At 53.6% G+C, this 24,437-nt stretch overlaps 7 protein-coding genes across 7 annotated transcripts; 4 read left to right on the plus strand and 3 right to left on the minus strand.

The window, feature by feature from the left end:
* Positions 1-1,908: 1,908 nt before the first annotated feature.
* Positions 1,909-5,663, plus strand: BUB1 (protein kinase; the record flags this gene model as incomplete). Its single annotated transcript, XM_065756439.1, is given in 4 exon segments — positions 1,909-2,910; positions 3,007-3,448; positions 3,504-5,604; positions 5,621-5,663. The coding sequence occupies 4 exon segments, from the start codon at positions 1,909-1,911 to the stop codon at positions 5,661-5,663; spliced, it is 3,588 nt and encodes a 1,195-aa protein (XP_065614808.1).
* An 834-nt stretch (positions 5,664-6,497) lies between these two features.
* Positions 6,498-8,031, minus strand: APN1 (DNA-(apurinic or apyrimidinic site) lyase; the record flags this gene model as incomplete). The annotated part of the gene is made up of 3 exons (XM_053187845.2): positions 6,498-6,937; positions 7,004-7,615; positions 7,674-8,031. 3 exons carry the CDS (start codon positions 8,029-8,031, stop codon positions 6,498-6,500), a joined length of 1,410 nt encoding a protein of 469 aa, XP_053055349.2.
* A 634-nt stretch (positions 8,032-8,665) lies between these two features.
* DGA1 (diacylglycerol O-acyltransferase 1) lies at positions 8,666-10,284 on the minus strand (the record flags this gene model as incomplete). The annotated part of the gene is made up of 2 exons (XM_053187844.2): positions 8,666-9,976; positions 10,039-10,284. The coding sequence occupies 2 exons, from the start codon at positions 10,282-10,284 to the stop codon at positions 8,666-8,668; spliced, it is 1,557 nt and encodes a 518-aa protein (XP_053055348.2).
* A 1,649-nt stretch (positions 10,285-11,933) lies between these two features.
* Positions 11,934-16,301, plus strand: KEL3 (Kelch repeat-containing protein 3; the record flags this gene model as incomplete). The annotated part of the gene is made up of 6 exons (XM_053187842.2): positions 11,934-11,981; positions 12,060-13,877; positions 13,936-14,151; positions 14,579-14,735; positions 14,785-14,956; positions 15,005-16,301. The coding sequence occupies 6 exons, from the start codon at positions 11,934-11,936 to the stop codon at positions 16,299-16,301; spliced, it is 3,708 nt and encodes a 1,235-aa protein (XP_053055346.2).
* Positions 16,302-19,901: 3,600 nt separating this feature from the next.
* N0V96_002124 (uncharacterized protein) lies at positions 19,902-20,548 on the plus strand (the record flags this gene model as incomplete). Its single annotated transcript, XM_065756440.1, has 2 exons — positions 19,902-20,078; positions 20,270-20,548. The coding sequence occupies 2 exons, from the start codon at positions 19,902-19,904 to the stop codon at positions 20,546-20,548; spliced, it is 456 nt and encodes a 151-aa protein (XP_065614809.1).
* Positions 20,549-21,024: 476 nt separating this feature from the next.
* On the minus strand, positions 21,025-22,083 carry N0V96_002125 (uncharacterized protein; the record flags this gene model as incomplete). Its single annotated transcript, XM_065756441.1, has 3 exons — positions 21,025-21,099; positions 21,214-21,713; positions 21,819-22,083. 3 exons carry the CDS (start codon positions 22,081-22,083, stop codon positions 21,025-21,027), a joined length of 840 nt encoding a protein of 279 aa, XP_065614810.1.
* Positions 22,084-23,002: 919 nt separating this feature from the next.
* N0V96_002126 (uncharacterized protein) lies at positions 23,003-23,775 on the plus strand (the record flags this gene model as incomplete). Its single annotated transcript, XM_053187839.2, has 3 exons — positions 23,003-23,151; positions 23,308-23,413; positions 23,689-23,775. 3 exons carry the CDS (start codon positions 23,003-23,005, stop codon positions 23,773-23,775), a joined length of 342 nt encoding a protein of 113 aa, XP_053055343.1.
* Between the last annotated feature and the right edge of the window lie 662 nt (positions 23,776-24,437).

Here is a 24,437-nt window from a genome sequence, read left to right on the forward strand (position 1 = left end):
ACAAGTATTGCCTCTGTCGTGTTCGTATGTCGGAGTCTTAACGGCTACCTTTCGGAGGCCAGATAGTTGACCGGCCAAACATGATGATGCCAGACGAAGCAACATCGCAGTAAGAGGTTCAGTGCTGGCATCTAGCCTCTCGTGAATCCAAGGACGAGAGCCTGGGGCCAGTGAGTACAAACAGTACCTTGGATCCGAGTACCAAATGTCATGGAGAGTCAGTTGCGTGAGCTTGGCAGGCAGACGCGCAGTGATGTCTGCGTTTGCCATGTCTTCGGGACTTCGGAAGATAGTTGGCAATTCCGTCTCCAGCACAGTCAGATCTTCCAAATCCGTAAGACATGTGAGACATGGTTCATCAGGAGTCCGAAGAGCTGAGAGATCCCCATGTAGCAGCGTGAGTCTCTGTAAGCGGGGGCAGAGTGTTGAGAGCGTCGTGGATAGGTGAGTGGTGATCCCTGGGTGTGTAGTTTGCTGGAAACAAGGAGCGAAGAAGTGATAGTCAATCTCGATCTCGAGGACTCGAAGATCGGGGCACAGCTGGAGTAGTCGGCATAGGTCAGGTCCTCGGATGGCAGTTTCGTGGAAGCGTATTTGCTCCAAGGCGAAGGGTCCAGCTGCGGCGACTTGGGCGAGACCTCCCCATCGATCGTTGTCGTATCGCGTAAGAATCGACGTGAGAGGCGGCAGCGCAAGCAAGCTAGTGAATATGCGAGGAACTTCGGGAATGTTCATGAAGTACACTGCAGGGTCTTCCAGTTCCAAGTGCCGCAAATTCGGCAAAGTTCCCGGATGATATGTCGTATTGCTCTGGGTCTGTGTAAGCCGTTTCCGTAATCCCTTCTCGCATTGCTCGGCTGACTCCCATATTACGCGTAATGTCAGACGTTGCACATGAACCCCAAGTTCAGGTGTTTCGATAAGGGACCGGATGAGAAGACCAGCGGCATCTTTGGACTCATCCAGGTTGATATTAGAAAAGAGTTGAGAATTGCAGAGAAGGTGAAATAGTTGACAAGTTTGTGAAAGATTCGACAAGGTCTGGGTATCCCTAGCATCATCGTATCTGTCTTTCCTCAAAAGTGCGACAGAGTCGACGACGCAACAGATAAGCTCGTTGGGAAGGTCCAGCAAGCGTTTCTTCGGCATCAGACTTGATGCCGAAGCCGCCGTTGTTGAGTATTCCATGACAAAGCTCTTCTACAACACGTTTACAGCTCTTTTGGAGCTAGTTGCGAGGTGAATTCGCCGTTCAACATGTGAGAAGCATTCAGAACTTTGTCGTATCGCGATGAGCGAGCTCAAACCTGTGATATTCAGTCGGCAAGAAAGGAGTGACTGGGGTGGCGTCATTCTGACTTTTAACTTCAATAGTGAAAGAGGTTGGACAGGATAGGGGCACATGGGCAGGTTCGGCCACTAAGATCAGACGGACCGAGCGCTAGAAGAGGCCAAACGGAGGACCGAGGTTTTTTGGACGCTAAAACCTTTTGTCATTCTGGAATCCGCCAAACGGTTCAAGCTTTGTTACATGCTGATTTTTTTTCCTTTGTGTTGAAGGGGATGACGTGGTATTATTACATGGAGGTCACATAAAGGAATAAATGGAGGCGTGCTGCTACTTCCTAACTTGGTAAGTACCGTTTGACGAAATGACGATGAGAGCACACCGAGCTCGGTGAAGGATAATGATTACATAAGTAGGGTGAAGAAGTCCGTTGTCCCAGCAACTTGCCGCGCGACCCACATGGCCGATCTGTTATCGTTATCAATAATCAACACCACAACACTGGGCATCCTTTTCTAACGCCGCCCCATTTCCAACTTAGACATCGACAACCTAGACGCAGTACTCCAGCACCACATCACCCGGAGACGCGACGGCAACTTGCCGCGACGATACTAACCATGGCAGCCTCCGACGATCTCATCAACTTCGACGTTATCGAAGCACAGAAAGAAAATATCCAGGCGCTGCCCAGTGGTCGCTCCGCCAAAAAGCTGGCCCAGCTGTTCTCGCCCTCACCTCTGCAGAAGCTGAACACCCCGATACCCTCAGACACTAAAAATGTCAATGACTGCATTCGAGTCGAGTACGAGGAGGAACTCCAGAACATCTCCGAGTCAGACGATCCTCTAGATATTTTCGACCGTTATGTGCGATGGACCCTAGACGCATACCCCTCAGCGCAAGCAACACCGCAATCTCAGCTTCACACACTCCTCGAGCGCGCAACCAAGACCTTCATCGGCTCCTCGCAGTACAAGAACGATCCCAGATACCTCAAGATCTGGATTCTGTACATCCAATTCTTCGCCGACTCACCGCGCGAAACCTTCCTCTTCCTGTCGCGACATAGCATCGGAGAATCACTTGCCCTTTTCTACGAAGAGTACGCCGCCTGGCTCGAGGGCGCTGGGAGATGGAGCCAAGCAGAGGAGGTGTACAAGCTCGGAATCGAGCGCGAGGCAAGACCGGTACAGCGTCTGATTCGCAAGTTCAAGGAGTTCGAGGAGAGACTCGCCCACCAGCCCGAGGCCGACAACGAGCCCTCTTCACCAGCACTTCCCACCGTGCGGCCTGCTTTGGCTGCAAAGATTGACCCTTTTGCTGCCGCCCGCGCTGCGGCCGCTGTCGCTGCAGACCCCCAGGCCCCTCGACCCAGCCAGGGCGTGAGCACAACGGCGGCGAAACCTGGCAAAGCTAAGATGTCCATCTTCTCAGATGCCGACTCCGCACCCCCAGCATTGTCGTCGCGTGGACCAAGCTCGAAGGGATGGGATTCAATCGGCTCCTTGGGCGACCGGAAGAAGGAGAATGTGATGGAACCCAAGCCGTGGGCGGGAGAGACATTGAAGGCTGGCGGGAAGAAGAGCACTGCTCCGAAGATGGCTATCTTTAAGGATACGGTAAGCACCAATTTACTTGAACTTCCCAATGCCTGGATGTTGATGATTATAGGACTAATGTTTGGCTTTATGGCATTTCATGTATTTCAGTCTCAGTTGCAATCAAAAATGCAACCCAAAGCCCAATCACGATCATCACGAGCGCAAATGTCCAAGTCCCATATTACACTCGTGCCATCGAAGAATCAAACAGTAGTGAACCCCGTAAGCGGGAAGAAGGAGCGCATCTTTGTTAGCCTCGAGGCCCTCTATCCCACTCCCGAAGAACCTGGCTCGGAGCTCGGTTTTGAGGAAGTTTGGGCCATGAACCGAGGCTGGCTGGATGTCTCCTGGGATGAAGTGTCACTAACTGAGGAAGTTCCTTCCGAGATGATGAGCGTTGAGCCTTCCATGGTTGACGATCTCAGCCACCTAGTACAGGAGAAGCTGGTTGTTCACACAGAAACCGTCGTAATGGATGAGAACGGAGCCATAGTAAAGAAGAAGGGGGGCAAGAGCAAGAAAAAGAAGACGATGGAGGTTAATGAGACTCAAATCAGTAAGCGGCTTCCATTCCAACAAGTTACATCCTGTTCAGGCTGACAATTGTATAGTCAAAGCAAATCTAGACTCACCGTCTAGGCCGAAGTTGAAGAAGAGGAACACGGCTGAGCCAACGATGACGCTCCATACACGGGCTGCTACGGATGAGATCTACGAGATTTTTAACCAACCCATTCAGTCTAATCCTTTGGATGATGAGGAAGAGGAGGAGGAAGATGAAGAGGAAGATAGTGACGAGGACGATGACTACGAGACAGATGGCGACTACACCGAGGTTGAGAACACCATGACTACTCGCCTGATTGAAAACGACAACAACGCCGAAGAAGCTGACGAAGATGGCTCGGATGTGAAGAGTATCAGTGAATGGTCTGACTTCTCCACACGCAAGCACGTCCCTGTTCTCGACGAGGACGCGACCCAAGCCGGTGTAGACGATACCCAAGCTTCCGATTTGATGGATCCAAATTACGCTGAGCGTACCGGTCCTCTACCTGATGAGCAGACTGCCTCCCAGGATGGCAGAGAATCAGATGACGAACACGAGGCCGGAGAAGAAGAGGAAGGTGATGAGGATTACCCGCCAAGAACGAAAACGATCTTCGTGCCGATACCCCCAGAGGATTATGAGCCCAGGACACGACCGTTTAGGGACCCGGTCGAGATGGCCAATAACCGTCTCCCCTTCATGACCCCGATTACGGAGAGAACCGAATCTTCTCTTGCGTTTACAGAACGGAAGGCAAGGTATGAGACTCCGTCTCGTGAGGAATACGAGTCAACTATCCATGAGGAGGACTCTGACATGGAAGAGCCGGGTAGCAGCCCATTGAGGGAAGTCCTGAGCGAGGTTCGACCTATCAAAATTGCCCAGCCCCTTCTCGGCAAGGCAAAGTCTGCTCCGTCAAAGCCAGCACCTCCCAAGGGACCGATCATCAAGGAGTTGCAATGCAACCCAGTAGATGAAGCTGTGAGGAATGAGATCCTCGCCAATATACATCCACCGCTCGACTCATACCCTGGATTCTACGACCATAGCCACGAGAAGTACGAGAAGGGCAACGAGATCCGCAAATTCGCCAAGGCCATGACAAAGGCAGCCAAAGGCGGAGACAGAGTGAGCAATGCTTGTGCCATGGTTACTATCGAGTTTCCCGATATTGCTACAGAGTACACCATCAGGAAAGAGCTCGGTGCCGGCGCTTTTGCTCCAGTCTATCTCGTCGAGAACCCAGACGCAGATCAAGAAGACGAGGATGAGAACGGTGTCGTGGCCATGGGCAAGGGCGCATTTGCCGTCAACCATCGCAGTGCTCTGGAAGCACTCAAGATGGAACTTCCTCCAACGCCCTGGGAGTTCCATATGATGCGTCTCGCCCATACGCGCCTGGGCACTCAGCACCGCGCGGCCGCCTCCATCTCTTACGCCCACGAGTTCCACCTCTACCAGGACGAGGGCTTCCTCTTCCTCCCCTATCACCCCCACGGCAGCGTCCTCGACGTTGTCAACTTCTTTCGCGCCGAGCCCTCTGCCGTCATGGATGAGCAGCTGGCCATGTTCTTCACCATTGAACTGTTCCGCACCGTCGAGGCCCTACATACCCGCGGCGTCCTCCACGGCGACCTCAAAGTTGACAACTGCCTCCTCCGCCTCGACCACGGCGGCAACGACCAGCCCCTGTCAACGCAATACAGCGCTACCGGCGCAGGTGGCTGGGGTGCGCGTGGCGTGACTCTCATCGATTTCGGCCGCGGCATTGACATGCGTAACTTTGCGCCCGACGTGGGCTTCATTGCGGACTGGAAGACAAGCGCGCAAGACTGCGCCGAGATGCGCGAGGGTCGGCCATGGACGTGGCAGATTGACTACCACGGCCTCGCGGGCATTGTTCACTGCCTGCTGTTTGGAAAGTACATTGACACGGTTCGCTGTGACCAGGGCGGGATCGGGGCAGGCGGGCGCAAATACCGCGTCCGCGAGAGTCTCAAGCGGTACTGGCAGACGGAGATCTGGTCAGAATGTTTCGATTTGTTGCTAAACCCAGGCTCGTTTGTCGCCGCGGAGGAGGGCGCTCGCATGCCGGTACTCAAGAGCATGCGCGGCGTCAGGGGAGAAGATGGAGGCTTGGTTGGAGGGCAACTGCGAGAGAGGTGTCGGGTTGAAAAGTCTCGTTGGCAAGGTCGAGGCGTTCGCCAAGGGCAGGAGGTGAGGAAGAGTATTGACATGTCTATCTTGCGTACAATTAGACGAAGAGGGGGCGGCTGATGGGCGTTCCGGGCTCTATGCAGGAGGGAGATTGTTTACGTCGAACTACCTATACCACTGGTGCGGTCTTTTTTTCTGCGTTTTTCTTTTAGACTTGGGTCATAACAGAACTCTATCACAATAGCGTCTATCTAATCCGTGTATACACATGAACCAAAAAAGAGTTCACACCCCCCCCCCCCCGGTGCTGAACTGGGGGTTACATCTCTTGGTGCTCATGCTGGGAAATTTTCTGGATGCGGATGCTGGGATTCGAACTCGGGTACTCTCGTATGCGCTTAGCCTGTCGTCGAGTAGGCTGGTTGGCATAGAATTGATTGACGACCCTTTAACCACTCCACCACCCAGCCTGTTTGACCTGACCCGTCGACCTAGACGGGCGCCTGCTGGCTGGTGACTGGGATGGAGTTGGGGGGACCTATATGGGCTTCTTGTCGTGATCGTATGAAAAGCCTCCTTGAGCCTGATGTTTCCATGGATAGGGTGAGTGTTTGGTGCCTGATTCATCAGGTGGGGGATAGGTACCGAAGGTAGGAAAGGTTACATCACAAAACCCAGGTCGATGAGCCCACCCGATTGTAGAACTTCCCAGAGGACTTAGGATCACTGCACATAACTCCCAGGGACTTCGAATCCATCCCGGTGACCGGATTGTTTCTGAAGGTAGCTATTGGTCCAGACTTAGAATTGGATTTTACACGCCAAGCATCCAGTCGCTCATAAGGGAATAAGGTACACATCAATACACAGTCCGGACATCGAATCCAGTCCAGTTCTCTTACTCGCTCTCATCATCAGTCTCAACCTTCTTCTTCCTACCCTTTCCAGCCGCCGCGCCCTTCTTTACGGCCCCCTTAGCGCCCTTGGTCCCTTTCTTGGCATCCTTTTCGGCCTTGCGGTCGACCTGGTCCTGTATCTTGTCCCTCTCGCCTGCGCCCTTCTTCTGTAGCTCCACTTCGAGCGCCTTAAACTCGTCGCTCTCGGCGTCCATGCCAATCATGCTCTCCAGGAGCTTGATCTCGTCCGCCCAGACCTTCTTGTCCTCAACGGTCTTACCGTTTGCGTCCTTGTGGTCGATTGGCGTCTCGAGGACCATAGGGAGGTTCTGGAAGGGCTCGTGGTTGACAAGGGTGTGGAAGGCGCGGAGGCCGAGGAAGCCTGTGCCGATGTTGGCGTGGAGGTCGCGGTGGGAGGCGAAGGGTGCCTTGCTGTCATTGACTTTGTGGTGTCAGTCATGGCCTTCTAGAGTGCCGAAAGGTTTGAACGAGGGGAATGAGCACTTACGGTGGAATGCCTTGAGGTACTTGTTACCAACGACCTCGTCAAACTCCTTCATCGTCTCATGAAACTTTTCCGGTGTCCGCAAGTCGTATCCTGCCGCAAAAGCATGGCAAGTGTCAATACACACGCCAACTCGTTCCTTATCCTCGACCTTGTCAATGATTTGCTTTAAGTCCTCAAACTTTGTGCCGATAACGTTGCCAGTCCCTGCCATGTTCTCCAACACCGTTATCACCTTCTTCGTCGCCTTGTGCGCAGTGTTGAGCTGTGCCGCGATGCGCCCGCACGCCTCTTCGCGAGCCTCTCCTCCCGTGTTGCCCGGGTGGAAGTTGTACAGCTTGATGCCCAGCTGCTCGCACCGTTGAAGGTCATCTATGAAGCTCTTATATGCCTGCTTCGCCTTATCGGCGTCTGCTTGGGCGAGGTTGACGAGGTATGAGCCGTGGGGAAGGACGTGTGCACCGGCATCGTAGTTATTTTCCTTCGCGAGGGACACGAATTGGTCTTTGGCATCGGCTGCCAAAGGAGGACTCTCCCACTTCCTTTGTGACTTGAGGAATAGGGCAAAAGCGTTGGCACCGATATTGACGGCATTCTGAATCGAGTTTTGCACACCTTTGATACAACTGTCAGCGCCAAGGTTGGAGGATAAGGAGGCGTCGCAAATACTGACCGCCAGCACCGCTGACGTGGGCGCCAATATACATCGCTCTCTTCAGAGAAGACACTGCTGTCCTATCTGCCAACGGCATATCGTCTTCCTTCTTCGCCTTGCCCTTCGCTACTGTAGTTTTCCTCTTCTTTGTTGGCTTCTCTTCCTCTTCCTCGGCGCAGCTTCCGCAGGCCTCGTTTTCGTCGTCTGAGGAGACCTTGCGCTTTGTTGTTAGCTTCTTAGCAGCAGCTGTGGTTTTCGTCTTCGTTGCAGCAACAGTAGTGCCCTTGGTGCCGTTCGTCTTTGTGGTGGTCGTCTCTTCGACCTTGGTTTCGACGACTGCTTGCGCCTTTCTGCGTGCAGAAGTGCGGGGAGGCATTTTTCCTTCTCTACTCAATTTGTGCCGAGGTGATCAATCTTCGCAATGAGATGTGTGAAGAAAGACCAATTTTCGCAAGATTGAAAGGAGGAAGGGGCGAATGGAGGAGTTGAAATTGGGTCTTCCAAAAAAGCAAATACTCGTCGTCGGCAGGCCAGTGATTAAGGTAGGACGCGTCGAGGTCCGCGTCATACATGCGCGATGTCAGGTGACTTTGATTTGCAATTAAGTAGGTACTAGGTAATACAGCTGTACGGGTAGAGTCTGTGCTCGACTTTACGGCTGCACTTGACTTCCTTCAATAAAATCTCGCGGCTGGACCGAGGTGATGAACAAACATCATGTCCACATCGTTCCGGTATAAAAAAAAATAAAAAAATAAAAATAAAAACCCAGTTATTTGATTTTCATCAGACTTTTAATTGAAAACCGTGGTATTTGCTAAAACTATACTTAGCCATTCCGATGTGTAGTGTACTTTGCTTCCCCTTTTCCAACCCGAATACCCTCCAGGCGCCAAATTCAACCACGCTACCGTATTTTGTTGTGAAAAAGACAAAGAACGGAGTATCAAACTCAAAGAAAAGTTATAAGAAAAAGGATGTGCGGCCGCTTGCAGCAGTACTGTGCTACTTCAAGCAATGAACTGGAGCTCGGCCTTGCGCTCAGGCACGAATTGGTCTTTGTAAGTATCCCAAATCTTCTGAAGTTCGGCCATGTACAGGTCGTGTAGCCGGTCAATATCTTCTTGGGTAGGTTGTGCTGTGGGCGACGTGGTGACCTTGATAGGCTTGCCCACCACGATGTTGAGCGGTCTGCGGTACGGCATCATGCCAACATCGTAGTTGAGGATCCCCCGGCCATGGAGAGCCGGGAGAGTAAACTTGAAGACGCGAAGCACAAACATCTGGAAGTTGTGCACCCAAGGATGGGTCTTCGGGCTGAGTTGGTCGTAGAGGTCATTCTCGCCAAAACCCAGAACGGGCACGAGGTCAGCTCCAGTCCGCAGCGCCATTTTAATGAAGCCCTTGCGTCCCTTCAGTATCAATCTGAGAGTCCCAGGCTGAGCCTCAAGCGACTCCCTGGCACCACCCACAACGATGGTGACTGCACGTCCCATTCCCTCACCATTGGCGCCGCCCTTGCTCAGCGTGTTCCAGATCGACTCCTTAGACACAGATCGAACGCCCATGAACAGGATGTAGTCGCGGTAAAAGGGGATTCGGAAGTTGTTGTCGAGTGTCAACAATGAGTTGGTGATCCCAGGGAACTTCTGGGCGAATCCGAGGGCATTGGTTGCGAATGCTGCGAAAGCGCCGTGTGAGATGATTCCATGAGGGTGGTAGCCGAAAATGTACTTCCTTGTTGGTGGAAGATCGTGAGTCTTGTGAAGCTCAGCAGGATAGTAATCGGCGAAGAATTTCCAAATAGGAAGCGATCGTAGCCACTCCGACCGTAGCTTCAAATTGCCATTGGAGGCAACGCCAGAGAGTGACAGGTGAATGAGGTAAGGAACCAAGAGAGGCCAGGTGAAAGGGATCGCGGCGAGGAAAAAGAAGATGGAGACGAATGTAAGAATGGATAAGCCATGAAATAGAACGGCTCCGGTCTGGAGCCGGCGCTGAAAGGGGACCTGAAGAGGTGCGAAGCGGATGCCTGCAGCCTTCAATCCGAAGCGGTGGCTGTTCCTTCGGCCTTGTGCTGCGAGAGTGAGGCGCGGGTAGTTGTCGTCGCTCATTCCCTTGACGCTTGTTGACTCCGATCTGTCAACATCAAATCCATCGACGAGAGTCTCATCGGCGGTACCCTCGCTGCCAAAGCTCTTTTCGGGGTCAACAGCATTGCCATTGCTGTCGTTCTCCTCGGCCTTACTGCCGTTGCTTCTCGCCGAAGATGGGGATCGTCGATGGCCTCTGCTTGGACTTTTCGGAGAATCATCTAGGCCCTGTGGAAGGAAGCATTGTCAGCGAGATGGGGAAGTAGCTAGTTGAATTCATATTGACTTACAGTGGCGCTGTATTCGTGGTTGGACTCCTTTCTCTCAGCGGCAGGTCTCTCGGTATCATCAGGAGTCTGCTTGTCGTTGATTGAGGACGCCGGTGGCCCAAGCTCTGGAGCTTCTGCTACAACGTTAATCTTGCTGTTCCCAGACTCGGCTGCCTGCGACGCGAGCTGAGGGTTGCTGAATTTCTTGGCAGGTTGCCTTTTGGCTGGCGACTTGGAACGAGCTGCGGAACCCTTCTTGCGAGGCATGATGGCGGATCTTGAATGAAGGCGGCTCGTATGTCGGTATCGACAATCCAGATCCAGCTCTCGGTAGGAACGTGTACAAAGAGAAGATGCGGAGACCAAAGGTGTTTATAAAGCAGGTTGTCTCTTACCTGAAATGACAGCCACCTTGGTCCCGTCCCCAAAGTTAGACATGGTTGCGTCGGCGTCGGATGGCGGCAGGGCCGGACCTCGGACAGGCGTGCGGCGTGGGCGTAGGCTGAGAGCTCGGAGGAGACCTCCTTTGCTAATCGAAGACCCACGGCTTGATTCAGTAAGGGCGGTGGTTTGACCAGAGATGATCGGAAACTTTTTGGCGCACAGGGTCCGAAGTCTATGAGGGAGCGGGCGAAGGAATGCACAAAGGGAGGGCGGAAAGGTTGCTCGCTGGCAGCTAGCCTGATGTTGCGAAACGAGGGCAGGTTGGGTGCATTACGCTGGGTGCGGATGAGAGAGAGGGGCGTGGGTGCGTGGGAGCATCAGCAGCTACCTAGCACCCCCGGAGCTGCCGCCAATGACGATGACGTTACGGATTGGATCCCGTACGCATGCCGGCAAGCGGCTGCAGTCTACGACAGTCCCCCCTGAGCACAGAAGCTGTCTTTTGTGCATAAGTCGTGCATAAATATACATAATATGCAAGATATGCACAATCTTCGATATGTCGATAAGCACCCCAGTCAGACTCAATCCCTTCTTCTCACCACCACCCAATCCCTAATTTGCATGTGATTATCAAGCTTTCAATGACCTTATTCTTCTTACAAAAAATAGGATCTCGATTTACTGGCGCGGTCTTTATTTAGTTCATGGGAATCGAAGGCCGTGACAGAAACTATTCGCCTTTCACAGAGAATACAACAAGGCTTCATGGGCTTGCACTAGATGCTCGAAAACGATCGACGCGACTGTCTCGAACATAGCGTCGTTGAGCTGTTGGTCTGAGACTTGCCTAGCTCAAGCAAAGCTATGGGATAAGGAAGTACGGAAGAAAGCAAACGCGACGAGGCACCTCGCATGTCCACGGACGCCTCCCTGGGACCTTGGCCAGAGCTCCTTTGCCATCCTCAACACTGGCGAAAAGCCTCCGTGGGGCTGGACCAGCTCAAACATGTGAAAATTACTAATTGTCCATGCCATCTTGAAGGGCAGAGAGGCAGCGACCAGTCAGCTTCCGGCCCATGCCAAGTCAATTGTCGAGGGATCGGGTGAACGGCAGGGAAACCACGCGACATTTAAACCTACCACTGAGCTGGCAACGTGCATGCCGCATCAAGATCCAACATGCATAGATCGGTCTTTTTTCGTAAGAGAAACATTGTGAATGATCAATTGACCTCACGGCGTCGAACCCGGATCTGTGGCTTCGAATACTTGCAGGTTGGATATCCAGAGACGATATATCAATCCGCACTGTTTTTTGCTCTCAAAATGGCCAAAGGCACAGTAGATGCGGAGAGATGAGGACTGTATCGGCCAATGCAGATTGCCCCTCCATGTCTGGATTCAAATTTTCCCCAAGACGGTGAACCCCACCATCATCATCGCACCATTCACCCCGCCGACGTCACAAACGTCAATATTTGAACTGATCTGTCCGCACATATCACAGCCCTCTACTCAAGTCTTTCAAAATGGCCAAGGCTAAGAAGGGGAAAAGCGACGAGAAGGCAGCTAAGCTAGTACGTGTTCCACTGCCTCGTCTTCATGGGCGCCCAAGAGCAAGCAGAAAAACCGTGCCTAACTTTGATATGGAGTAGGCTGCAAAGAAGCAGAAGCAGGCCAACAAGGGCGAGAAGAAGGCAAAGACCAAGACTGCAAAGCTCGAGGGAAGCGATGCTGAGGATGTTGACCTCGAGCAAGTGCTCGAGGAGTACAAGAAGCAGCAGGAGCAGTTCCTCAAAGTCACGGAGACCGTGTGCGAGGGACCTCCCAAGGCCCGGTCTGCTTCCACCATTATGGCCTCGCCCTGTGACAGCAACAACTTGCTGCTCTTTGGTGGCGAGTACTTCAATGGCTCGCTGGCTCACTTCTTCAACGACTTGCACATCTACTACATCAACCGGGATGAGTGGAGGTGCGTGACGTCCCCGAACGCACCCTTGCCGCGCTCCGGGCACGCCTGGACGAGGGCCTCGAACCCCAACCATGTCTACTTGTTTGGCGGAGAGTTCTCGTCGCCAAAGCAAGGGACGTTCCATCACTACTCGGACTTCTGGCGGCTGGAGCCTGCCACGAGAGAATGGACAAAGATTGAGTGCAAGGGCAAGACGCCCCCCGCCAGGAGCGGTCACCGCATGACATACTGGAAGCAATATATCATCTTGTTTGGCGGATTCCAGGATACCTCAAACCAAACCAAGTATCTTGCCGATGTATGGATCTTTGATACACAAAATTTCTCCTGGCACAGTCCGACTCTGCCTCCTGCGCAGCTGAAGCCTGATGCCCGGTCTTCTTTCACGCTTCTTCCCCACGAGCAAGGCGCTGTTCTCTATGGAGGTTATTCAAGAGTGAAGGCTACAGTAGCGGCCAACAAGCAGGCCAGGGGTTCAAGCCAAGGACAGAAGAATATCTTGAAGCCAATGGTTCACGACGACTGTTTCTTCCTCAGGATGTCTCTGCCGCCTGACGGATCACCCCCGTTGGCGCCTCCAGTCGTTCGCTGGGAACGGCGCAAGAAGCCTGCCAATGCTCCCAGTCCCAAGCGCGCAGGCGCCACCATGGCGTGGCACAAGGGTCGTGGAATCCTGTTTGGAGGCGTGCACGATGTTGAGGATAGCGAAGAAGGCATGGACAGCGAGTTCTTCCGAGAGCTTTTCGCGTGGAACATTGAGAGGAACCGCTTCTTCCCGCTTGCCCTTCGCAAAGCCCGTCAGCAAAAGAAGGCCAACCCGGCTGAGCAGCGTGGAGGCCGTCGTGCTCGTGCTCAGGATCGGGAGGAGGAACTCTTGCGTCAGCTGGCCGCTCTCGAAACTGGCAAGTCCTTGGAGGACGCTGACGACATGGAGATTGAGAAGAAGGAGGAGGAGCCCGATGAGGACGCAACCCTTATAAGGGAAATGCCGATCACAATGGAGCTGCCGCACCAACGGTTCAATGCCCAGTTGGCTGTGCAGGATGATGTACTTTACATCTATGGCGGTACTTTTGAGGCCAAGGACCGCGAGTTCACATTTGACGACTTATACGCTGTGGATCTTGGCAAAATGGACGGCTGTAAAGAAATCTTCAACAGGCCTGTCGATGACTGGATCGTAAGTCATACAACTGCCGGAAACGGGATCTCTTCACTAATGGCATTTCAGGAGTCCGAGGACGAGGACGATGATGACGATGAGGATGACGACGAAGACGACGAAGATGAGGAGGATGAAGAAGGCGACATCGAGATGGAAGAGGAGGACAAGAAGCAGTTCTACACGCCGAGCAAGCGCAAGAAGAAGCAGGGCGACGAGGTCTCTGTTACCGGCTCCGAAACAACCAACGCAACCTCCTCGACTGCTCCCACGAGCGCGACAGAGGACGACGATACCGAGGCGACCGAAACCGTCGATGACGGTCTCCCGCACCCAAGAGTAAGCACTGCCAGCGCGTATTTCCATGTTTGTAATAATGCTAACTAACATATCACAGCCCTTCGAGACAAGACGTGACTTCTTCGTGCGCACCACGAACGAGTGGCAGGAGATTCTCATGACCAACCTTCGCTGGAAGAACATTCAGCCGGAGACGCTCGCCATCAAAGAGATCAAAGCTAAGGCCTTTGAGCTCAGTGAGGAGAAATGGTGGGATTGCAGAGAGGAGATCACGGCGTTGGAGGAGGAGCAGGAGGCTGCTGGTATTAGTGAGGTTGTATCTCTTGCGGAGAGAGGCGATGCTGCTGCTGCTGGTGGCGCCAGAAGACGATGATCACTTCAGCAGAAAGATGCAAATAGTCTTGGAAAATAGAAATACCGGATATACCAAAGCTTCTGGCCTAAACTTCACCCTTACTTGATCTTGTGTAAATCAGCTAGGCAGCCGTCTCTTTGGAGCCTGGAAGGCGGCGAGGAAGTTGTCACCGAAACGTTGAGAAAGTGGGCACGTGACTGCGCGTCACTCCCGCTCTGCCGTCTTTTGCCCCTCGTCACGTCCGGGTCCAGTCTTAGACGGATCACTTCCCTCCATCGAATATTCCACTCCAGGTACTATTGATACCCAGTAAAGACTCGAAATTCTACGGAGAGATTGGGCAAGGAAGCAAACGATTCCACGCCTTGCACCTTTGAGATTTCAGTTCCGAATCCCTGGTGGTGTCACTATGCCGATCGGCATCCAGCGGCTGAATGCGAAACGTTCGCATCCAAATGACCGAATCATCTTTATCAAGCCTCTCAAAGGCCGCGATGAAAAGATCGCCCAGGACTTCCTCGAGAGAATTGCTGCACAATGTTGTAAGTGGCTCTTCTTACTATAGATCTGGAACTGGCTGACTAGATTTAGTACCGATCATGAAAGAGCACCATCTTTCGGTGATGTCTCTAGAGCAGTACGAGTTCAACAGAGAGTTCGTGGGCAGAAATTTCAATGCCGGTGAAATCATTCAGCTAGTGCTCAAGTCGCAATCAGGACGATGGCTACCATTTGAGTATGTCCAAATGGTGATGATGCACGAGTACGTCTGCTGAAGTGTCCCTGATGATTCATTGCTGACCGGGCATAGGCTGGCTCACTGCAAGCAAATGAATCATTCCAGGGCGTTCTGGGTCGTCAGGAACAATTATGCCGAACAAATGCGAGGGCTCTGGCAGCGAGGGTACTCTGGTGAAGGCATCTGGGGTCGTGGTGCCCTGCTGGGAACTGGACAGTTCCAGAACAACGTCGCGCTCCCCTCTGAACCGCTGCCGGAGCACCTGTGTGGGGGCACATATCGCTCCCGTGGACGCAAGAGGAAGATCAAGCCAAAGCTTTCCTACAAGGAACAAAAGGAGCGCCGAATCCTCAAAAAATTTGGCGCCAACGGCACGGCTCTGGGCGCTGACGAGGAGACAAAAGTCAGGCTGGAAGGCGGCAAGCGCACGCAAGCGAAACCTCGCGTGGCTGGGAGTGCTCGTGGACGTGAACTGCGAGCCGCGGCGGCGCTCGCACGATTCGACCAGCCGAAGAAGGAGCCCGAAGAAGACATCAAGAACGAGGTTAAGGATGAGGACAGCGGTGAAAGCGAGTACGAGGACGATCCGGCGGACATCAAAAACGAAGACGCTGTGGACATTGATGGCAAGGTGATCAAGGACGGCAAAGGCAGGGGCATGATCAAGGTCTGCGAAGACGAGAATCCCGATGACCAAGACGCCCAGAACGAGCTACAGGAGTTGCAGGCATCGGTGAAGCAATGGCGACAGACGCATCTCAAGTTCAAGCGCGAGCTGGTGGACGAAGCTGAAGCTGCAACTGTGCCACCACAGAATGGAGTAGCAGAGTCATCACAGAAGGAAGTACCGACGATCCGAGACCCAAAGCGAGAAGTCCATCCTCGAGTCAAGGTCAAGGAGGAGCCGGATGACGATCAGGAGGCGCCAATTTTAGATATCGCGACTGCAAACCCCACAATCAAGAGGGAAGCGCGAGACGACCCCCGGTCAATAGCAAACCGTCATCCGATCTCACCGCCCAGCGCAGCATCCACGGCGTCGCCATCGGCCGAGAGACAGAGGGGGACGGCGACGGCGTCGGAGTCAGCGACGATACCAGCGCCAAAGTCTAATAAAGCTGCGGCCGCAGCGACAACGGCCGAAGAGGGACGGGAGAGTGAGACCGAGTCCATCTGTGGAGTCTGCTCGTTCGCCAACTCTGCCTTGTCGATAATGTGCGCCGTCTGCTCCCACGTGCTGGACCCGGCAAGCGTACCGAACGCCTGGCGCTGCGAGGGCGCCGCGTGCCAGGGGAGCGAGTATCTCAACCCCGGCGACTTTGGAGTGTGCGGTGTCTGTGGGCAGAGCAAGCGAAAAAAGCAAGGCTGAGTTTGGGTTCACCACATGATAAGGTTAGGAGTGATACAGGACTTTTGCAGCCAAAAGAGATGAGCTCGAGATAATGACAAATTGCGTCTATTGCTAATCAGCCGTGGTACACCGTATACTCGCAAACAATTAGACAAGAAAAAGTATAAACGGATCTCTTGGGCAGGGAAAAAGGAAGCAAACAAGTCATGACTTTGAATGAGGCGATGAGCGCATGTTAATATCGACTCACTATTCGCACCCTCGTCGACTGACTAAATGACGGGCCGCAGACGGTAGGCGGTAGGGCTCGTTCCTGGCGGTGCACAGCTTTTTGCGATTGATTTGTTTTCCAAAATCGGATAGTTATTCTAGGAAACTTTTTCCCTTGCGCATTTCCCCTGCGCAAAGGATTGTACACACAGCTCGTACGCAATTTACGAAAACGGCTCTTATTCATTTAAGACGGTATGTCAAGTTGTCAAGTAAAGTTTTGCTGGTGGGTTCGTCCAAAGAGTCAAGCCACCACAGTCCCACGCTTGTCACGGGCAGGTTCAACATGGGATCCCCCCTCGGCCACAAAGGTCGGCTCCAGGGGGGGACAATAAGGACGAAACATGGAGAAAGAGCAGGCCAGGCAAGGAGGACAGCCGATCGATGGGGCCAGGGGGGACCTTTTGAAGTGGGTTGTTGATCATGAACCACGGCTTCGTCTATGAAGACTCTACGTATGGACACGGATTACACCTATCGCATTCGTTCAGTGGATGTTAGCGATTCAAGACAGGTCGTGGGATCGCACGGCGGGCACGTCAGATATCTATCCGCGAATTTAGGCCCGTCGAGCAGAATACATCATCGAAATGTCATCATCAGCTCGGGGATCGCCAGAGCCAAGCGACGACATAGCCTCGCTTACTCGGCATCTGGGAAAAGAACCTAGACTGGAGATTTCGAGGAGTCCGAAGAAGGAAGGACAACAAAATATGGTTAAGGGATCTAAAGTCTGGGCAAATTCGCCAGAGTATCTGATAAACAACAGATGACTGATCGGTAAGTAATAGCATGAAGAAGAACAAAAGACCCAAGACCACTGTCTACCTTAGTACCAGCAGTAGCAGCAGCGGGGGGTTAGAAATGAATTGCACTCTGTGGCTATTCTCGGGGATCTTCTATATCGCTGCGCATCCTATTGACCGGCAGCAGCTTATCAAGATAGTTGAGACGAAAAGAGAAGCAAGCAACACCCAACCTCTAAACGCATCATCATCGAACACCCCCGCGTCCGTTACCTTCTCCATCCTGCAGAAGTGTAAACAACAAGCGCTTTTGAAGCTCTCTTTCTGCAGACGGGAAAGATATCCTCAGCCTATCGTCCACCGTCCACCACCAAAGATGCACTCCAGAAAGGGGAGGCGAGTCCGGGGCAACTGCACGACTGTGGTAGGTGGTATTCACAGCCATGGATCCCCCAAAGTCGCGCCAGCCGTGGAGAGGCGCGGGAATACCGGGATAGGGGACCCCACCGGTTGAGTTTCAGAAGGCTTAAAATGGGCACCTATCGCCTGGGCCGAAAGGGACTACCGTTACTCGCAAAGTTGCAGCAGTTGCGAGAGAGTACCTACCGACAACCGCTACCGCACGAATAAGCTTCAAGGTCGCCTGCCGCTTTGGAGGGAAGGGGGGACGTGGCTGGCGGCTCACTTTGAGCGTCGACGCTGGCCCCGTTTCACCTTGCGACTCCGGATGACCGCCGCCGTGTCGATTGGACGGCCAAGTGATCACCGAAACTTGTTCCTTTAAGAGTTCCCATCCTTCTGGGTGTTTTTCTGCTCTTCAGGGGGTCTTTGACTACTACCTTACCTTCTGTGCTTCTGCGTTCACGCTGCAGACCAGTGTCCGATCATCTCTTCGGCTGCGTCCATCACCGTCCCATAGTTGGCTAGCAGGGCATGATGGAATGACGATGCTTGGCTTTATCCGATGGAACGCTCCCCTCTCTCCCTTTCTCCCGCACTTTGGAGTTGATGGTATGTGGTGTTACCCTTGCAAACTCGCCCAGCATCGAATCTCATGCGCCCAGCGGCGTTCTCAACAGCGAACCGGCGATCCGAGGGCGGGAACGACGCCCCATGTCCTGGACATCTGGCCACACCACTCTTGTGGGAGTAAGAGAGCGCCATAGTACAGGCCGACTGACTAAGAAATGCCTGGCCAGGACGGGGGAAAAAAAAGAGGCATTGGTTTCATCCGTTCACACAGCCATTCTGCTCTTGGCAGACTCTAAACACAGGCTCTGCTTTTAGTGACACCTACTCTAATGATACTAAGGTTAGTAGGGAACAACCCCTCTTCAGACGACAGCGTCTGGCCCCCGTCCGCCTCCAGGCACCAGAACGTGGCGGACTTGAAGCTGTGCTACACCCACCGAGGTCGAGGAACTCCCACATACGCTGTCCGCTTGAACGAGTCCCGAGTCCCGAGTCTCGACTCTCCAGTGAGCAAGTATTCAAGCAGGCGGCAAGGCGAACCATATCTGCAAAGGCACAGAAGCGATCCCGGCGCAATTCTCTTTGGGTACTGGAAAAAAAAAAGCCGTCCCAGTTTCACCCACCTCACCTTACCGGGCCGGCACCAGGAAAGAGGAGAACCTGTGGCTATGGAGAGACGAAAGCACGCAACGCAATCCACGCAACGCAAGCAACGTACGCAACGCACAAGCGTGACAAACGTCTGTTCCGCTCCGCGTCCCGCAGCCCGCGTCCCTCTCTTCCTGCCTTGCCTTTCGAGAATGGGAAGGAGAATCAGGGATCCATATTGAAATGGGGCTCAGAGCTCCATACAGCGTACTTCCAGAGGCGGTTACCAAGTTGAAGGCCATTCTTGGCGGATACAGTCAGCCAAGTTTCGCGCCACCCCTTCCCTGGACCCTCGCTCTTTATTGCGACATGGGGAAGCCGGCTCTTGGATTTGCAAAGACTGGGGTCCCAGGGTCCAAGGGGGGTGGTGTACAAGAGAAAGTGAGGAAGTTTACAGAGTAATACCTTACGGATGCAACCTAGTAATAGCTCACAGCCCAAAGTGAGAGCTGCGCGCGGGAGAAAGGATTTTTGGTTCCATTGAGAATATGGCGGCTTGCGAAACCTACTTAGTGGCTTGCTCGTCCTCTCTACTCTTTTTCTACTTCTCCTTCTCCTTCAACTTGAATTGTTCGAAACTTGTTTCTCTTTCCACATTCTTTTCGAAAGAAACAATCCAGACAGTCCGTTGACAGTCACTTTCCTTCTTTTTTCTCCAACCTTTTGATGATCTGTGATCTGTTCCATTCTTTCTTCCAAGAAGCCCTCTTCGCACCATTCTAAACCAAACCTCCGTCTCGACGACCAACAACCAAAACTTACAAACCAAACTCACCCGAGATATCTCACGATCGACCAGCCAACATTACACAAAAGGTCACTCTCAACCTACAAAGCATCGATTTGTTCATCCCTCAAACAACGAACTCTCCGAAACAAAATCCTTCTTCCATCCATCCCATATCCACGACTGGAAAGCTATCAAGACCTCAAAGTTTCACTTACACCAAAACCTCTCTCATTCAACTCAACAACCGCAACCATGTTCTCCACGCTCATCCAGACCTTTGTCCTCCTCCTCACAGCCACCGCGGCCCTCGCCGCCCCGGCCGGAAGACACAACTGGCCCCGCTTCACCGTGCCCCAGCAGCACTTTGAGGTCCTCAGCATGCGCATGCAGGAGCCCGTGAACCCGGCCGCCATGGTGGAAGCCACCTGCGTCGACCGCAACGCGTACGATTTCCTCCAATCTGACTTACACAATACCCTTTCCAGCACATCCTAGCCTCTCTCTCTCCCTCCCACCAAAAATCACACCAAACACCTTTCACCCATCAAATTCAAAGGTACAAAAGAAACCTCAACTAACACCAATATCAAGTCACATCGTCTTCCACGACCAAAACGCAGCAGAACTCGCCATCTGCGGCGGTATCTCGGGCTCCGTCGACGCCTGCCACGGAAACCCCTCCACCACCGTCGGCCCAAGCCGGCTCCGCCCGCTTCAGCCTCAAGACCACCGTCGAGGGCGCGCAGATCACCATCTCCAAGACCAAGTGGGAGCAGTGCGTCCGCGCCGCCCGCGACAAGTGCCCCACCGGCAGCCTCCGCGCCGTCTGCGCCGGCGGCGCGACGGTCGGCGATGTGGAGTTTACGCTCAAGAACTCGTTTGGCATGGACGACTTGTAAGAAGCTGAAATGTGTTTTTCAACTTTGCGTTGTTCTGGGCGGTGGATGAGGGGATGTTTGGTCATGCCTGATGTGTTCTCTCTCTTTTCTCTTTTCACTTTCTTCTCACAGAGGCTGTTGATATCGGTTGATTCATATCAGTTGATACGCCTCGTTTTTTTCTTTCTTTCTTGCTACAGGCATCTTCTGTGCCGTGGCTTCATGATTTTGATGAAAAGGGTTCTGGGATCGGAGTTTGTCTGCCGTCTTTGAGGGGCAACATCTTCAACCGTATATATATACACCGCGCTTGTAAGAAACATTCGCATCTGTACAAATTCCTCATAGGGGATCTTTGTCTTGAATCCAGACCCGTTGACGATCAAAGCCATCCAATTCAAATCACTTTTTTCCATCCTTATAAAACAAGCTTGACAAAAAGGGGGGTATCATAACGCCTAACCAGTTACCATCCATGTTTATCCCATTACCACAGATCATCGCAAAGCGTCGACAACAATGACACGTGCTCCAGCAAACTTTTGCCAAAACATAGCCAATAAGCCCTCGACCTCTCAAATGCCGTACCTCGTAAAACACTCCTCTCGATGCGTCTCAAGACAATCCAAAGCACAAACCCTCGTTCCGCACTTCATACACTTCACCCGACCCCAATACCCACATACCTCGCAGAAACTACGCTCAGGATACCGCGCATCGTCGTCGCCCCACTCGGCCCTCGCGTCCCAGAAACTGAGCATCGGCCGCGAGAGCAACCACTTGAGCTCCTCGTCCGTCGGCATCGCAGGTACCCGCGACACGAGCAGCGGATCGTCGTCGCCGGGATGCGGCGCCGGGCCCGGTTTATCGTAGGGCGTCAGCACCGGGCCTATCGCCGTCGCGGAATCCTCTGGCGCTTCTGCTGACGGTGCGGGCGTCATCTGGACGTCTTCCGGTTCCGCTGGCGTCTTTGGCGTCGATGTCTTGGAGCGCTTGGCGGCGTTGCGCTTGGTGTGCTGGTTTGGATGGGGCGGTTTGTTGGCCGGTTTGGCTGTGTGCTGGTTCGGGTGCGGCGCCGGCGTGTTTCCGGCGTGCGAGAGGAGGGCGAGATGGTCGTCGCAGTGGTTGTGGAAGGTCTTTTGGGACTGGAGGATTTTGCGAATCGCTGGCGTGCTCTTGTTCTGTCCTTTGATTCCATCAAATCGTCGTTAGTTTCGTGGTCGCATTACGCTTCACTACGTCCGCCCCCTACAACGTATTGGGGGGCATGGGATAATGGGGACAAGCGTACCTCTCGAGGCCTTGGCCGGGATGGGTATTGAGGCATCACGTCCGCCGTCGCGGTCCAGCTGCTCGAGTTCCTTGCGAATCTTGGCTTCCTGGCGGACGGTGAGGTCTGAGGCGGTTGGGTTCGCCTTGCTTCGAGCGGCGCGCTTGCGGTTCGCGGGCTGGAGGGCGGCGGCGGCCGGGTTAAGGCCCGTGTCGGGAACGTAAGCCCATCCCGGGGCGTTTGTGACTTTGCTGCTGGCGAGCTCGTAGACGCCAAAATTGTTCATTTCGAGGTTGGAGATGTTGCGGCAGGGTTTTTTGGAGAAGGTGGAGGACGGAAGTGTGGTGGTTTAACATGGAGCTCTCTGGGCTCTGGAGTCTCTGAGCTTGATCTTTTTCTTTTTTGGTAGCGAATCAGAGGAGACGACGTTGAGTGGCTGATTATCGGCCAATGAGCGTGTGTTGGTTACAGACAAGCACTGAGCAGAGAGCTTCCCCGGGTTGTGGATTGAGACCTCGGCTCGACTACATTCAAGCAATTGACATCTAGGTTCATAACTAATATCAAATAAAGAATTCAAACAACTTCCAAGGGGGATCCCAATGCCATGACAAGTTTCCATGCTCCCAAAAGCCGACAAGTGCCGAATGCGCCCATGAGCCGCATTCCCGAACCCCCTTCAGTGGATCATGAAGCCACTCCCCAGAGTCCCAGACAATCCCCAGCAAAAGCCGGCTGGTCGACCGCCCTATTCTGGCCAATAGGATACTCCCAATGGCGTCCCGGCTAATCCCGCCCTCTTTGCTCTCGCTGGTCCGGCGCAGGCGGAGGCGGTACCTGACTGAGGTACCTCACTACAGCCGTGCAGCGCCGCAGCGCCGCCGCAGAGAGGGAAACGACGTAACACGGCTGGGACAGAGCTTCCAGGTTCCCGCCCAAGTTAACCGTACCTCGCCCCCAGAGCACCGACCCGACCGACCTCATCGAACCTGGTCTACGCCATCTCCAAACCCCATAACTCCCACCACTACCACTACCACAAAACACAACATCACCAACACGCAAGCCGACCGAACTCCCCCCTACTCCTCACTCTCACACTCCGCGTCCAATTCCGACCGGGTCGCCTTCCAATCCTCCCGCCGACAGAGCATTCTCCCTCTCTATAACCGAGCTCCAACGCACGACATCACCCGAAAATCACAATGGCCTCCCGCATCGTCTCCCGCGCCCTCCCCCGCGCCTCCGGCCTCCCTCTCCGCGCCGCCCGCAACTTCCAGACCTCCTCGCCCCTGCGCGACGCCGTCGCCGCGCCTCTGCCGGCCCGGAAACCCGTCGGTGCTTTCCGTGGAGGGTATGTCTTGAGCTTCCCTGCCCCGGGCGCAGCTGTCCTGCATCTCGTCCACAAGGCCAATTAGGTCTCGTGAGGGTTTTGGGATGCCGGCCACCACTTCATGACTATATGGAGAGAGATGATGAGATCTTTGCTAACCAATCAAACCTCGAGCAGTCTGTTTGGCTTCTTCCTCGGCAGCTCCCTCGCCGGCGCCGGTGTCTACTCCTACATCCTCCAAGAATACAAGACCTCTAACGAGCTCCTGACAGAGGACATCTACGTGCGTAATTCCATCTCATTATCTGCCTGCCTAGCTGCCCCTCGAAGCTTCCCGCGTCCATCACCCTGGTCTCTTTTACGTCCTTGGGTAGTTCTAGGCGTGGTGTTGTTTACGTCTTGTGCGCTGCACCGGAACGCTCCCCGGTGCGGTTTCGCTATGACGCGGCGCGATCACCCTCACATCTCCCACACTTTGACTATCCTCGCGATGCCTTTCATCACCGCCACAGACCCTGCACAAATACTTGAAAAGCTAACCAGACCTCGTTACTACAGGCACTTCAGGCCGCCGTCCAGCGCGTGACCAAGTACGTCGAGGTATTGGAAGAGAAGATGGACGCCATCGAGCGCAAGAGGAAGTAAACGAGATGTCGCAACGTTGAAAAGGGAGCAGAGGAGGATATGAGTGTGACGAGGTGACGAGGTGCTGAGGTGCCGAGGTGCCGAGGGGGACGCCGTGGTAATGGACGGTGAGATTTTTCGAGGCGAAAACAGCACAAAAAAGCAGCACAGCACAATGGTTACGACCGGAATTTTCCAAACAACGTTCGACTTTCTTCTCTTTCGTGAGGTTCTTTTTGACTCATGGGTATGGTCTATGCAACGTGTCGTGGAAGTCGAGATTGAAGAGCTTGTGTATATCAAGACTGTAACAATATGCTTGTTAGGAGCGGGAGTTCCTGCAAGTACGTGTCTCAATGTGTTTTCTTCGCCATTGTTCGATCTTGAAAAGTAGACATCCCCCTCCCTCTAAGATTGACCTCTCTTGACAGTCCGGGATGCCTTCACTAAGCCGCTCGCTCAAGCTGAATTGCACGGCCGAGACAGCCACTCGAGCTTACCACAGCCGAGAATCTCAGAATGGCGATTTTCAAGGAGCGACCTTTCCATCATGTCAATAGTTCACCTCTTCTTCAAGCCTGCCGCCTTGGGATGAGAAGCTTTGGCGCAGTGTTTTCCAGGCTGTACTCCCTCAACTCAATACGATGACCAAGTTTCAAGAACCTTAGGTTCCCCAGATTGTG

The sequence above is a fragment of the Colletotrichum fioriniae genome (assembly GCF_027942845.1).
Source record: "Colletotrichum fioriniae strain IMI 355084 chromosome Unknown scaffold_2, whole genome shotgun sequence".
Lineage (NCBI taxonomy): Eukaryota > Fungi > Ascomycota > Sordariomycetes > Glomerellales > Glomerellaceae > Colletotrichum > Colletotrichum fioriniae.